The sequence below is a fragment of the Elaeis guineensis genome, chromosome 2, assembly GCF_000442705.2.
Source record: "Elaeis guineensis isolate ETL-2024a chromosome 2, EG11, whole genome shotgun sequence".
Taxonomy (NCBI): Eukaryota; Viridiplantae; Streptophyta; class Magnoliopsida; order Arecales; family Arecaceae; genus Elaeis; species Elaeis guineensis.
In genome coordinates this window covers 105,198,753-105,213,610 of record NC_025994.2, presented here as the reverse complement: position 1 = coordinate 105,213,610, position 14,858 = coordinate 105,198,753, and the positions used below count along the sequence as shown (strand labels likewise).

The following is a 14,858-nucleotide window of genomic DNA, read 5'->3' as shown; positions in this document are numbered from 1 at the left end:
TTTTTTTGGTCGGGTCTAGATTTATTGAATTCAGATCCGATCCGATTTGAATTCGATATTGAATTTATCATCTAAAATATAGAGCAAATAGAGTAGAATTAGAATTTCAAATACTCTGATAGCATTATTATTTGTTATAAAAGTTTGCTTAATTTGATTATGAGATTTTAAAAAATTATATTTATATTTAAATTATTTATCTTTGCCAACTGATAGTATATATTGTGTTTATTTTGTATATCAATCTATTTGTTTATTATGATTTATGTATTTGGATTACGGAACAAACATGATACTAAAAGCGGAAAGAATATATCAGTTGTCAAAAAAAGATAAAAATGTTATAGAAAATTGAAAATGATATTTTTATTGATTTTTGTATTTATTTTTCTCTCTCTGGATTATAGTTATATTGTAGATCCTGGTACCAATGTATCAAAGTCATTAAAACATTTAATTGCATCAGTTCATTTGTGGAATTTTATGCTAAATTTTTTTTACATAATTATTGAGCTCTAATAGTTAAAAATTATGGATTGCAAAATATTTTTTTTTTAATCATAACTTCTTATATGTGGGCCTATCAGATGTATCGGATATAAATCGGATCCGAATTTTTTAGATTAGGATTGGGTTATATATGGATCCAATCAGATCCAAATAATCTAATGGGGCAAAATTTTTGACCATGGATCTAATTCAATCCGATCTGTTCTTCTATTAGGTTAGGTGTGGATCTAACATTAAGATCCAATCAAGAAATCGGATCGGATCGGGATCACTCGTGATCTGATCTAATTCATTTGCACCCCCAATTGGAACATCAGATGAATATCTTGCTAGATGATATCAATTGATCATATACTATATATTCGTGAATATCGTGTTCAAAAATTATGTATCAATTTATCTTTAGATATATATTGGATTGCTAATGGGTATGTATCAAAAAAAGTTTATTGTATGTATCGATAAGCTATGAAGTGTGTATCATTTGATAATATATTGTATATTAGTGAGTGCCGTATTTTAAAAAATATATATCGATTTATTTAGAGGTATATATTAGAATGTCAGATGAATATTTTTCTAAATATGATTGATTATATATTATGTACCAGTGAAGTTTAGAAAACTATTTATCGATTTATCTGTATATATATATTCGGTTGTTGGTAGATGTGTATTTAAAAAATTTATAATATGTATTAGTAAGCCATCAAATATGTGTCATTTGATCGTTTATTGAATTTTGGTGAGTACGATGTTTTAGCAATGTATCGATTTATTTAAAGATGCATATTGGGACATCCGATAAATACTTTTGCTATGTATATATTAGTTGGCTATATATTGTGTGTTAATGACCACTATATTCGGAAAACTATATATAGCTCGTAGGTGTGTATTGGATTTGATTATTAGAAAAAAAATCGGTGCTTTCACATTCGTAGAAAAAGAGAAGAACTTGGGAATAAGAAAGACTTGAGGAAGAAGAAAGGGTATAGAGGGTTTCTTTTTGCAGAAGTTTAATCTTGATGCATGAAGTTTTTTTTTTATTATTTTAATTTATGAGATTGATGAACTCTATTAGCAAGAGGAGCTCTATTCTTATTTGACTTTTTTAAGATGAAAGAAGGAGAAAATGTGACATAAAAAAAGCCCTGCCTCGTATGATCCACTATGATGCCCGCTCTATATGATTTTTGTTCCCGTCCCTGCCCACACCCCCTCCCCTCTGTCTCTTGCAGGATTCCTCCATTGATAGGCCAGGCAGCACCTCTTTTCTCAAACCTCAATTTCTCTCACCCTCTTAGCCCTCAAGTCATGTTAGGATTTGTTGATGGTAAGCACCATACAGGAAAGCCCCACGTTCATCTCTCAAGGCCCACATTCATCTCTCTTTCCTCCCATCCACTTCTCTCTTTGATCCTTCGTGGGCCAATTTCGTGGAAGGTTTTACCTACAAAATTAGTATATTAGAGGATTTTGGTGAAAAATAGGGTAATTAGAAATCTTTTAGGTCTTCAAGTTGGATTAGAAAAGGATTGACAGTATGTTGAATTTATTAATAATATGATACCACTTATTTTATTTATAAGTTATATTTTATTTCATTATGTATTTTGTAAGTGATGAGATCCTGAAAATAACATGCATGATGCAGTGTTCTATGATTATAATAATTTGTTGTATATAGATAATTTATTACATAATATTATCTAGAATATATTTATCATGTCATATGATGTCGCTGTCTGATTCTAATTGATCCAATAGTTGAACTGGTGATATGTCATCTGCTCATTTTTCTAGTTTGATGAATGGGTCGGTTTTCAAAAGTGTTTGAGAGGTGCTGTGGACTGATCTTCACGGACTTCAAAATATTTTTTAATCTTTTTGGATGTGTTTATGATAAAATGGTGCGAGTCAACCATCTTGGCAAAAGAACAAGAACAAAAGAAATGCTGGGAATAGCACTTCCATCTGATTCACATGGCCTCCATATGTTCTCAAAGCTTTCCCTTTTCGGGTCGACCAGCCGGCCAAGTCAAATGGGCTTTCTCCACACTATGTTTCTATGAGTGGCCCAATCCGGTAGCGCACTTGGGTGACAAACATGGTACCTGTGCACGTGCGCACGACTGATTGATAGCTCCATATAAAATTTGATGGTCCGTGATTAAAGAAATTTGAAATATCAAGCTTTAAAGGTTGAGATTTTTTAGGCTCATCATTTTTTTTTTTGGTGTCAAATAGCAAAAAGCAACCGAAAAACTATATATATATATATATATATATATATATATATATATATATTCGAGAAAATTAAATCATGTAGCATTTGATGTAGTCTTCATTGTACTAATTGAAAGTAGCAATTAAATGCATGCTATATTAGAATATTTATTCTCAAAAATTTTTCATGGGTTCGTCTTGGATTGCTGATGAGATAAAACAGTGTCTTAATTGGTTTTTGTATCCCTTAGCCAAGAGATAGCCTTGATATTGGATGTTAAAAACCTCTCTGTTGTATGTCTAAATTTTTTTTTTATTTTACTATTTAAAAGTGGCATAATTTAGAATTCTTCTTAAATGTTTAAACCATTCTACACTTTTAACAAAAATTATCCTAGTGTTGCTAAGAACTATAATGAAGAAAATTTTCTAATATTGGAATTTTTATGATTCTATGCATAATAATAATCTCACTTTCTACAAAATTTACAGTCATAGCAATTTGTCCATTAGGATTTCATAGCAAAAATTAAACTTATGAAAAGTAATTCTTGAGTAATCTGATAAGGACATATAAGAACCTACTCCATATATTCTTATAAAAAATTTACATTCTATGTTTTAAAAAAAATATATTTTATATCTAAAATTTTTATTAGTTGTCAAATGCATTTATAGGCTGGCAAGATTTTGACCTAGTTTTTAAAGGATTGGCAATCTTTCAAACTCAAATGGAGAGCAATGCTGCCAACATCTCGAAAAGATTAAATTGTAAGCATTATATGTCACACATAGGTCGTAGTTTAAGATGTTGCTAGCACCGATTATTATTTATTCTTAAGAGAAAAAAAAATGATAAATTCTAATGGAAGAATTAATAAATCTGAGGCAATAATTGCTTGCCAACCCATTCTAGAATGGAAGACTAACTTAGCGGTCATTGCATCGACCACCATACTTTGTGGGGCCCCCATGGGAACTAAAATTCCATCTGGAAGCCGGTTCACTGTAGTGCCATGGGACGACCCAATGAGATATTTTTTTTTAATGGATAGAAACGAATGGAACTTTTGAAATGATAAAAGGATAAAACAAAGCCTTATCCGGCTTTTTCCTAGATACACGTGTCACCACCTCTATAGTCCCAGGTATTAATTTCTAATTCCAACTAGTTTGTTAACTGGCAGCCAACTTGCAACCGCGGCCTACGCGCCTAAGCCGGAAACTACCGGCCGTTACCGGTTCCGAAGCCGAAAAATCTCTCCTCCTGACCGAAATGCCCTCGCAAGATTTTTCCTAGTACCCCTTGCTATAAAACTAGGTAGAAGTGCAAGCCTTTTTTTTTTCTTTTAAAGAAAAAATGAGTCAATTCCCAGTGACACATCTAAACCTTAGCTTTTGAAGGTAAATTAACTATTTTATACATTACTTGTGTTAGTTTATGTTAGTAGTTCTAATCTCTTAAAATTCCTTCACTCTTATTGTATTGTTAAAACAAAACTTCATGCTGTGGTACAAGGAACTTTTTCTCACAACATGTTCAAAAAAAAATTTGTGGTTTAGTTTATAAAAATTATTATCAAACACAGGCTATAGTTGATCATTAAAATATTATTTGTGAAATCAAAATTTGCGTCATCAGATATGTTTTTTCAGATCATAAAATCGCCCCTTATCCAAACAAACGTTGATTACTTCCAAGGCTCGTTAATCAAGTGCCCTCCCCTTTCAGACCCAATCCCTTCCCTTGCGCTGAGCCACATTGTGCTGCGTGCGTGTGAAAGAATCGCGTGCTCGGAGGTAGTTTCGTCTTTTGGCGACCGCTGGATTGATGCGCCGGCGCCCAAATGACGGAAGGAGGGAACGCAAACGTGGTGGAGGTTATAATTTCTCAACAACGGAAGGGCACGAATCGTAAAGCTAAAGCACGAAACTACCCTTTATCTACTTTCCCTGCCATGCGGAGGCATTCAAGGATGGGAAAAAGACGAGGGGCATATGAGTAATTTTACAGTGACGCCTCAATCCTCATCCACCTCACCGCTTCGATATCGTCCCATAAGACTCCCTCCCTGTTCAAATACCACCTCTGTCCCTTGGACTCCAAGCTTCACCTTGAGGCCCACTCCCCCCCCCCCCTCCCCCCTCACCACAAACTCTCTCTCTCTCTCTCCCTCCCTCCCTCCCTCCCCCCCCCCATTTGATCGTTGTTACTTCTTCCATTATCTTTATGCGAGCAGATCATTGAGGCTGCGGTAAGATTTGTTCGCAGGAGTCGAGGAGCTTGGGGCTTCTTTGTACAAGATTTAGGTTTTTTTTGTTTTTGTTGAATGATAATTGTGGAGGATTAATATTGGTGGTATTGATCGTTGTTCAGGAAATTCCCTTATCTGGTTGTTCGAGTGGAAGAAGCTTGTATAGGCCTGCAGGTAAAGTGGATTCCTTATATTTTCAGTGCATCCAATTAATGTTGTGTAAAAATATTTGGTTTTGAGGCGATCTAAGGTATTGTGCTGGAGGGGGGATTCAGATCTCTGTGAAATTTGAGAATCTCTTTCGTATCTGGAGTTGCTTGTTGGATTGCGATGTCTCCAATTGGAGTTACTATCAAGATGTTAATTTTTATGATATAATATTTATAGATTTACGAATATAGATGGTGTACATATGAAATTATGCAATTTTGGTTATTTTGGGAAATCTTAGAGAGGTAAAGAGTGCAGCTTTGGATCTGAAGCAGTTATAATATTTTGACATGTTCCCAAACTTATATGCTATATGATGTTTCAGCCTTAGTGATTTGGTTAAAAATTGGACACCAGAACAACCAAGAGCGCCTTCTTTTTTGGGACAAAACGATAAACTATTGCAATATTAAGGAAAAACAGTAGCTTCAAGTAGCTATTTCCTCAGAATCCCTCCCAAGATGATAAGGTGAATGAAATTGTTTGAAAAGGAAAAGATTTGAAGGATAAATAAAAAATGGAGGGGGTGGGGATGGGGAGACTATCCAGTTCATAAGAAGCTGCAGTTGATGCATGAGAAGAATAATCCTTTCAGGCCATGTGAAGATTATGATTGGATCTGTAAGTCTGGAAAGCCAATTAAGCCATGTTCTCTTTTTGCCTGTTGCATCATCTGGAAGACCGTATGTGCCATCCTTTTTTAACAGAATTTGACAAGACATGCATGATAACAGCTTAGATTTCATGCTTATCATAAATGGTCAAGTATTTGGTGGACATGTGTTAAATGACCGTCAGTGACAGTGAGTAAAGAATCCAATGCATGATTGGCTCTTTCAGTGATCATGTTGGTTGAAATTTGTGTGTTCTATGTATAACTTTGGAGCTGGTTTAGGACAAAGTGGTTGAAAAATCTATAAATGATATTTTTCAGATGATCGCATCAAAAAGAATCAAGAAAATAATTCCAGATTGAAATATGGAATTTTAAAGAAAGTAATAAAATGTCTATAAGGAATATAATTTAGTGTTATTTACACTATTTATATCATGACTTCGTTATTAAGTCCGAGTCATTATAAATATGCTAAAGCACATATGTCGGCCAATAGTAGCCAGTGAACAACTTCGTTCTCTAAAATTATGGGCAGTTGGAAACTACACCGATAAATTTATAAATGTTAATATCCAGATCTTGTATTTGCTTTGTGCTTTTTGGTCAGAACCTATGATGGCATACATATCGCATGGAGACATGGATAGCAGTTGCCAATGGTGAAATTCCAAAATGGCAAAATCTAGACATGGATACTTGTTGACATCATGCAAGTATCCCAGTGTTACCATATAACATGGATACATGTATGTGTGACATTACAAGATAAATAGGTATATACCAAGTCAACAAAAGTATCTCAAGTGTTGTAGATAAAAGCAGACTGCTTTTGGTCGGACAAACTGTGTATCCTCTTTAGGCTCTTGTTTTGATGAAGATGATTTTTCTCTGATTGAATATCGCAATTTCATGATCATGAATAATCTAAAATCAATTTAAGTCCAGATCGTAGTTCAAAATTTGTATCCTTTTGTGGAGCCATTGGATGCCAGAACTTTGGCTCTCAGTGCGTTGATTGCCTCCAAGTAGTGGAAAATTATTAGTCTCTATTGCTCAGCAGTAAGAACCTTCTACCGGAGGTAATGAACCCACTCCAGAAATTCTATGGAATCTCGGAGCTGCACATGCTTCAAAGTGGTTCCTTCAAGAGATCTTAAAATGTTCACTTTCCCTTACCTGCACCGACTCCTGCTCCAATGCCCACTCTGATTGGCAACTAAAATCTCGTGCTAGACAAACTTTTAACTTTTCATTTCCTTCTATGATATCTGACTCACTTTTAGTGTTTCTTCATCCAGTGCATGTTAGGTTGCTATATGTTGGAAATGACACATGGTTGCTCTTGTGCTGAATGCACTTGATTACAAGATAAACAGGGGGCTCCTATGCAAAGAGCCACGTATCGGCATAGCCCCCCTTGAGACATGGCATTCAGTTCAGCCTATATATACTATGACCCACTCCATCTCGAGGCAATTTAGCATGTTGCTTGTCATAAGGTTCTGTCTTAAATAGGTAACAAAAATAGGAATAGTAATTTCCATGTTACATAAGTTGAATCATGTAGATGTTGTTGTATTTTGCATATTGTGTACATTGGACTAGAAGTTTTATAATCGTATACAGTGTTGCTGAATGTAATTGAGCAATTGTTTCTTGGAGATCTCACTTCAGTTCTTCAACTATATTATCAATACCAGCTATATATTTGTACCCTCAGGAATATATTTTGGCATATATATTAAATAATGTGTGGCAGGATGATGAGAACAGATAACTATTTCACTGTATCACAATGCTACAAACACTATATGTTTCTATCTTAATTGTTTTGTGGACTTTCTGTTTATCCTAGTGATGCTTATTTTTATGCTAGAGCTAAGACTGAGGAAAAATTATCGGATGCTATTATTCTCATCTAGTCTTTCTTTATTCTATTAAAGTTAAAATAATTGACTATTATTCTTATTTATCTGTAATCATTATTCTACAATCATCAGATTTGCATCCTTTTTTTATCTTGTGGTTTCTTGAGACGTGCTTATGTTTCTCTGTTGTTCTGTACAAGAGGAAGTAAGATGGCAGTTATAGAGGGACCAATTATTTGCCGTCCTGCTGTCCAACATGCTAAGCAAGCAAGAGTTTCTGCTCCTATAATTAATACTTCATTAATAAAGACTAGTCATCTTAGAAGTGGATTCTGGGGGTCTAAAGCTAGATGCAGAAGTATAACAAGAGTTGGAACTCTTTCTGTTCAACCTTGTGAAAGGAAATGCTGGCCTGTTCGTTGTAGTTTCAGTTCATCTTCTGATGGTAATGGCAGCATGGCTGGGAACTTCAGTGAAAATGATGAAGAATATGTAAATTCCAGTGTGATTGAAGCAGGTATTCTGTTTGAATCATCTCTTTTCTTTGTTTTTCTTGAGAGGAAGGGGGCATTGTTTTAATATGCTTTATTTTCAGGCCCTTCGATTTTCCCTTCTCGTTTCTTTGTGTTTAAGGATGCTGGATGTGGACTTGAACTTCCAATTTTAAATTTTGTCTGCTAGGTAGAAGTTTCTTCTCTAGTCACTTAGAAATTCGGCAGTAGGAGGGTAAGAGTCTTCTCTGATATGGACTGCAGGACATTTTTTCTGGTGTTGCTTTTGGATCCTCCTCCTGTTAAGAACAGAAATTGGCTTGCAGTCTAAAGCATTCCTAGGTTGCCATCGGTGAGATGGAACAAGCAAAAGTTGTTGCAGAACCAACACATTGAGTTGAAAGTTCACATTTTCGATTGATCAACATGCTCCACAGTGGAACTGTCATAGTGGCAGTGTTTTTTCTTGCAATTGTGATCGGTTCTTTCCTAGCTTGATATGTGGAAGAAAACCATGCTATAGACCATCTTTCTCATCAGACCATCAGTTGGTCACATAGTGGTTCTGAGTTAATCTGCAGGACCATCCCTTTGGCAGTTTTCTTCCCATATTTTGTGGAAATTAGATTGGAATTTGAAATTACAACTTCATTGTTTCTAATATTTGCCATTTGTCAACTGTCTGAGTTGTAAGGCCAAGACGGTCTCCCAGTAGGTCCAGCATCACCTAGTTTACATAATTGGTCGCAGTCAAAGTGTCATAATGCATATAAAAGTCTGGCATGTACAGTTGCTAAGCACTTATAGTCTCAAAATGTAATCCATAGAGTGCAACACCTTTTTCTGCTTCTGGCGATATTTACAAGTAGTTGAGACATTGAGCTGCTTCTGTTGCTTATGGATTTCAAGTCCTAGCTGCAGTAATTTGTCTTTCGTGCAGTTGAGGTCAGAAGTGGATCAGATGGTTTCATGATAAAGATGCGTGATGGTACACATTTGAGATGTGTTCACAATAATCCTCAAGGAGGAAGCCTGCCGGACTATGCTCCTCATCCAGCCATCGTACTAAAGATGGAAGATGGAAGTGATCTTCTTCTTCCTATTATTGTCTGTATGTATACTTTTGCCTTGGGTTAGGATATTTTGTTGAGAGCAAATCTTTTATTCCAACAAATGATCTTCAATTCTCCTTTTCCTTTACAGTGGAGATGCCAAGTGTGTTGTTAATGGCTGCAGTTCGGAATGTTCATATTGTAAGGCTCCTTTATTCTCATATGTGAAGTATCATGCTAAGTTTTTTTTATTTGGATGATTACTAATATTTTATGCGTCTCTCAGGCTAGGCCAACTATATATCAAGTAGTGAAAGAGATGATTGAAAAGATGGGATATGAGGTAAGTTAAATAGATCAATCCTGTATACAGAATGCCCTATTTTGTTCTGTTGCATGCCCCCATTTAGGTTGAATACCTTTATTTCTCTGTGTTAGATTTATGTAAGTTCATCAGTCAATTGTCCTGATGCTCACTGGGTTTGTTAGTAACACTGACTATGACATGTGTGAGTGGCCTACTGAGTGATTAAGATGGCAGTGATGGAATGTTAACTCTTTGCTATTGAAATTTGATCTTTTTTTCTTTTTTGCTTTTTGTTTTAGAACCACTTACAGATATCAAACAAGTATCTTATATTTCAGGTACAACTTGTTCGAGTCACCAAAAGAGTGAACGAGGCCTACTTTGCTCAGTTGTTCCTTGCAAAGGCAAATCCTGATCTTTTCAAATTGCCTTTTGTTAATGTTAGCCGTATCCTCGTGAATGTAAATCCTGAACTACATCATGTCCTCATGCAGGTGGGGAATGAAAAAGAGAGCATCAGCTTTGATCTTCGACCTTCAGATGCCATTAACATGGCTGTGCGGTGCAAGGTACGCTCGGTTAGCTGAATTAACACTACCTTTCGGCATATGTAGTTCCAGTGTCTAGCACTAACATGATTATTTAGAAACCATTTTGATTAGTAATTATATATCTGCTGCCATGCTAAATGTGACTTGGTAGGTGGTTTTCAATGGTTTTTTTGCAATCACCTTAATGGGACAGACATTAATTTTAACAGAAGCAACACTTTATTATTGGAATCACTGCAGTGGTTTCTCCTAGAAATTAGATCACTTCATGTTACAGTCTTGGTTTCATTTAATTTTACTTAATATTTTTCCGGAATGAAGCTTTACATAATGATTGTTTCTTCCAACCATCCACCGTGCCCCCCCCCAACCCCACCCCCCAAACACAAAAAAAAAAAAAAAAAAAAAAATCTCTTTGTGATCTTCAGAGCAAGTTTTAGGAGAAAAAGCTAGACTGCACTTAATGCTTGTATAAACAAATATGTTATTACAGTTACAACTTACAAGCTTAACTAAAATATAATTGGAATGACATTATTTTAGCACATCCACCTTCACTATGAGGGCCTCACAATTTTTTTCTTCTTTCTTATTGTAGTTTTGCTTCTTTAATATTGAATGTCATCTTTTATTCATTTATGCATGGGCCTCCCAGTACTGTTTGCGAAATTATAAGCCTAAAGTTGCAGTTTTCTTATTGTAGTTAAGCTTTTCTAACAGTATAGGTCATTGTAGAATCACCTTTTTCATAATACTTGCTCTTGCTATTTTCTCAATAATTCTTCAGATGGTTCGGCAAGTTTTCTTTTTCCAATATTCATGCATGGACTATCATTTAAGTTATCCTTGTGACATAATACTATCTTTATTAAACCATATCAGTTTGCTGTGCAACTATTATATCAGCATCTAATATCAGTGTGAAAGAAGTTGGGGATTGAAGTTATAGAAAATAATATGAGGAGCTTATTTTAGTTGGAAACTCTAGTGTAGATGATGAAAATATAGGATATGGCTTCAGGACATGTAATAAACAATAATGTTAAAAGATATTTTTGCATGTGTTGGAGCTCCCTTTGATAATTTGTTCTTTTATTGTCATAGGTAGTCTATGGTCATACTTTGGGAGAAAGCACATGGAATTCAAAAGAAAATTGAAAATTTTTACTTAGTTCTTTTGGGCCTATTGTATTCATGCTTACTAATAATGTTAATACACTTCTTTTTGTTCACAAATATCTTGACAAAGCAGAGTAAGAACTTTATTGTTTTCAGAGCTATTTTTATCTGTTTTCATTCCTTGTGAAATTTAAAGACACTCTTGATTGATTCCAACTTGGCATTTCATCAAGCATTTTACTTTCAGACCTTCAAAATCGCAACTTGTTTTGTGGTCCTAAATTGCTAAGAGTTGCTAGATGTTAAACAAGGCTATTACAAATGTGGGCTAAGTACTACCTAGAGGTGTTTTATTGGCTGGTAATTTTGCTGGTCTTATGGTCTTGATTGAACATGTCTTTACTTCCTGCACCTTATAAAAGGATGATCCACATAAAAGTAAAAGAATGAGATGCAAGTGTAATTAGCAGTGCAGTCTAGTGCAAGAAGTACTTGTGAAGGTTGCTGTAATGATAGTTAGGAAGTTTTTGATTTAACACTGTGAGGGTTTTATATGGAGGACAGCTGTGATTTCTTTTTTAGCTATCTGCAGGAGCTATTTTTCTTGATAATAATGAACCAAGCACTACTTTAAGTTGGCAGAACCTCCTTATTGAACTGATTTTAGAAGTTCTTGTCCACTGGATTTATGGAAGGGATGAAAGAGGCCTCTGAAACTCTTAAAAATGGTTGTTTTAAGGAAAAGATGGCTTGGAATGTTATCAAAAGCATGTGTGCGAGGGACCATTCTGGTGGTTTGACATCCATAAGCACAGTTGTTATTCCTTTTTATTGTTACTTGTAGGGATTATTGGGAGGTTGCTTCTGCTTTAATTCAGGAAACTTCAAACGTCATAGACTCTTTCTTCTTCTATATTTATTTCAATCCCTTTTCTGATTTCCTTTTTGAACGAGATTCAAGAACTGTATTGGTTGGAAAATGCTCTTAGAAAAAGTCAGATAATATTTCAAAATCCAGATCTCTTCCTAAAACAGATTGTGCTATATCTTTGAAAGCAGCAGATCTTTGCAAGACATGATCAAATTTCACCACAGATTTTAGTACCGCTCTTTTGTTTTAAATCAGGTCAAAGTTGACATCTGTTTGTAGCTCTGATAGGTGTTGACCACTACTTGTTTTTGCCTCTGTTTTGTGTTTTTGATCCAAAAGGTGCCTATACAAGTCAATAGACATCTTGCATACAGTGATGGGATGCGAGTGATGGAACCGCCTAAGTTGGCAGTGCAGGCTTCTCAGTCGGATGGAATGTTATTCACAGAACTGGACAGGTAACCTTACGAATGTTTTCCATGCATTTTGTTTACTATTTTTTTGCTGAAACAGGTGCTTCAAAGTTGAAATGAATAAACGTTCAAGAGATTTTCATCTTTTTCGTCTCGTGTTAGTTGAGATGAATTGTCCCAATTTATTCTGTTCAAGGAAAGAATTGTTTGGATGAAGTGCAAGTGTCGATCAACATCAAGTTTAGTAAAGACTAAAGACTACATGTTTTCTGAGTTGTTTAACATTTATCAACTGAAAAACCACAATGGAGTTTTACATCCACCCCCCACCCCCACCCCCTCTCCCTTCTCTATCTCTATCTAGCTATCTACTTATCAGTTTTGAGATATTTTATGGAGAATTGGGTGTCGTCATCTGTTTGAGGTTTACTTGATATCATCTGCTGTCGTAACAGTGATTTCTTGTGCCTTACATGGACCTTATTATTTATAAAAGACTAAAGTACTTCATTTTTTAGTTGGTCAGAAATGTGGTGTAAATTTGTAGTGCTTTAATGTTACTCTGACTGAAGTAATTTTAACAGGCCTGATGGTCACCCTTGCTTGGAAACCAAGGAGTTCGGTTTGGTCCGTAACATGCTGATTGCTGCCGTTGAGGAAAGATACAAAGACGCTGGTAAGATATCATGCTCGTACCTGCTGCTTGCATTTGTTTTGCTCTGAAGACACCAAATCTCTCTCTCTCTCTCTCTCTCTCTCTCTCTCTCTCTCTGTGTGTGTGTGTATTTTAAAGCATAAACAGGATAGTTTCTGTAAGTTTTTGGATCATGCTGGCGGTGGGTGCCTTTTCTTTTCTAAGGAGATTGTTCCCCAAAAGCTAAACTAATCAATGGACTTCTTTGGAAATATGAATCCAATTGATTTGCACTTTGGCAACGTTTTGTGGCAATTTGATGCGATTACAGGTCTTGTTATTTTGTTTCAGCTCGATGGAGGGACAAGCTTTTTCAGCTGCGGTCCAAGAGAAAGAACCGGACGTGACAGGTTTCCGATCCATTCCCTGCGAACCTTATCTGTTTTATGGTACTGTCTGAAACTAGAAATCTCGAGACTTCTCACCGCAGACTGCTTTCTTTGCTGCAGTGTCCCCGGCTGCACACGAAGCCTGCGTTTGGAAGCAAGCAAGTGCAAACCTCACATCCATGGTATATCATGCATCTAGTACTTAGCCGCCACGCTTGTGTATGCATGTATAGTTGCTTATGCCATGGTGGCATATAAGATGGCATGTGGCAATATGTAAATATTGAACTATAGAACATATCCTCAGATTATAGACTCGTTTATCTACTCGGTTTTTTAATTTGCTCTTGCTTGTTTTCTTTTTTTGATGGTTGGAGGCTAGGAAAGCAACCATCTGTTCTTTATCGATAAGAGTAATATATACAGCGATGGTTACCAAGGGTCTATAAAAGTAGTTACGTTATACCTTGAAGATCAAAGAAAACAATTGAAAATCAATCCCTCCTGGAAGGCTTTTCATCTATTGAAACATTTGGACAATTTTGTAAGTCTATTCCGGATCTTTGAGAATTTTGTGGTCATTTTGATTGAAATTGCAGAGGATGGATATAAAAGAGGAAAAAAAATGTGAAGTTTTTATAGCAACTGCAACAATGGAGGCACATTTGAGATTGCCTCTCTCCAATGAGTTACGGCACCAACTAGCATTAATACACTCTTCTGGGATATTTTGGAAAAAAATTTTCTTTCTATATTTTAGATATAGATTTTCAAATGAGTTGTGTGACTGTATGACCCTAAGCAAATGATATATGGAGTTTCAGATGCGTAGCTTTTGCTTGTTTTCAAGTGCTAGGGTTCAAGTGCTCAGGATGCATTATTTCGAGCCCGTATGTTTTGGGGACTTATGCGGTCAGTCCAAATTTAGTACGCTATTGTATAAATGTTCAAAATCTATGATATATATATTGTTTTTTTACTGACTCGAACCATTCAATTTTATACAGGGGTGAAGGGCCTTTCTGCATCATGTGTATTATAATCGTGTCCTTGTTTAATGTTGCGAATGGGTCTCATCAATCTCTGACGTGAGATGGTTCTATCGGTGAGACCTGGCCTAACCCGTTTCGGGAAATTCCTGGAGTCTGGACCCTGGTTCAGGTTTGGGTTTTGTAATTTCCAACCTGACTTGGCCTGTAGGTTCTACTTTGGGTGCCAAACAATTCGAACCAGGATTTGTGTTGGGCCTGGGTCATGCAGTCTGGCGGAAACAATTCTAGGCTGTATTTGGGTTTGGTCTTTAATGCCTATCAAGTTAATAAGAATTTTCAGGGGTCCGGTCA

At 35.8% G+C, this 14,858-nt stretch overlaps 1 protein-coding gene across 2 annotated transcripts; it reads left to right on the top strand.

Moving 5' to 3' along the window:
* Positions 1-4,889: 4,889 nt before the first annotated feature.
* Positions 4,890-13,855, top strand: LOC105045999 (bifunctional nuclease 2). 2 transcript variants are annotated; one of them, XM_073252514.1, is made up of 12 exons: positions 4,890-4,994; positions 5,117-5,168; positions 7,889-8,205; positions 9,120-9,290; positions 9,383-9,432; positions 9,518-9,574; positions 9,877-9,942; positions 10,033-10,107; positions 12,419-12,537; positions 13,077-13,168; positions 13,478-13,536; positions 13,636-13,855. In XM_073252514.1, exons 3-11 carry the CDS (start codon positions 7,899-7,901, stop codon positions 13,531-13,533), a joined length of 993 nt encoding a protein of 330 aa, XP_073108615.1. In that variant the 5' UTR covers positions 4,890-4,994; positions 5,117-5,168; positions 7,889-7,898; the 3' UTR covers positions 13,534-13,536; positions 13,636-13,855. The 2 variants fall into 2 exon arrangements, with proteins under 2 accessions (XP_073108615.1, XP_073108616.1); XM_073252515.1 differs by having other exon boundaries at positions 13,617-13,855.
* The last annotated feature ends 1,003 nt before the right edge of the window (positions 13,856-14,858 follow it).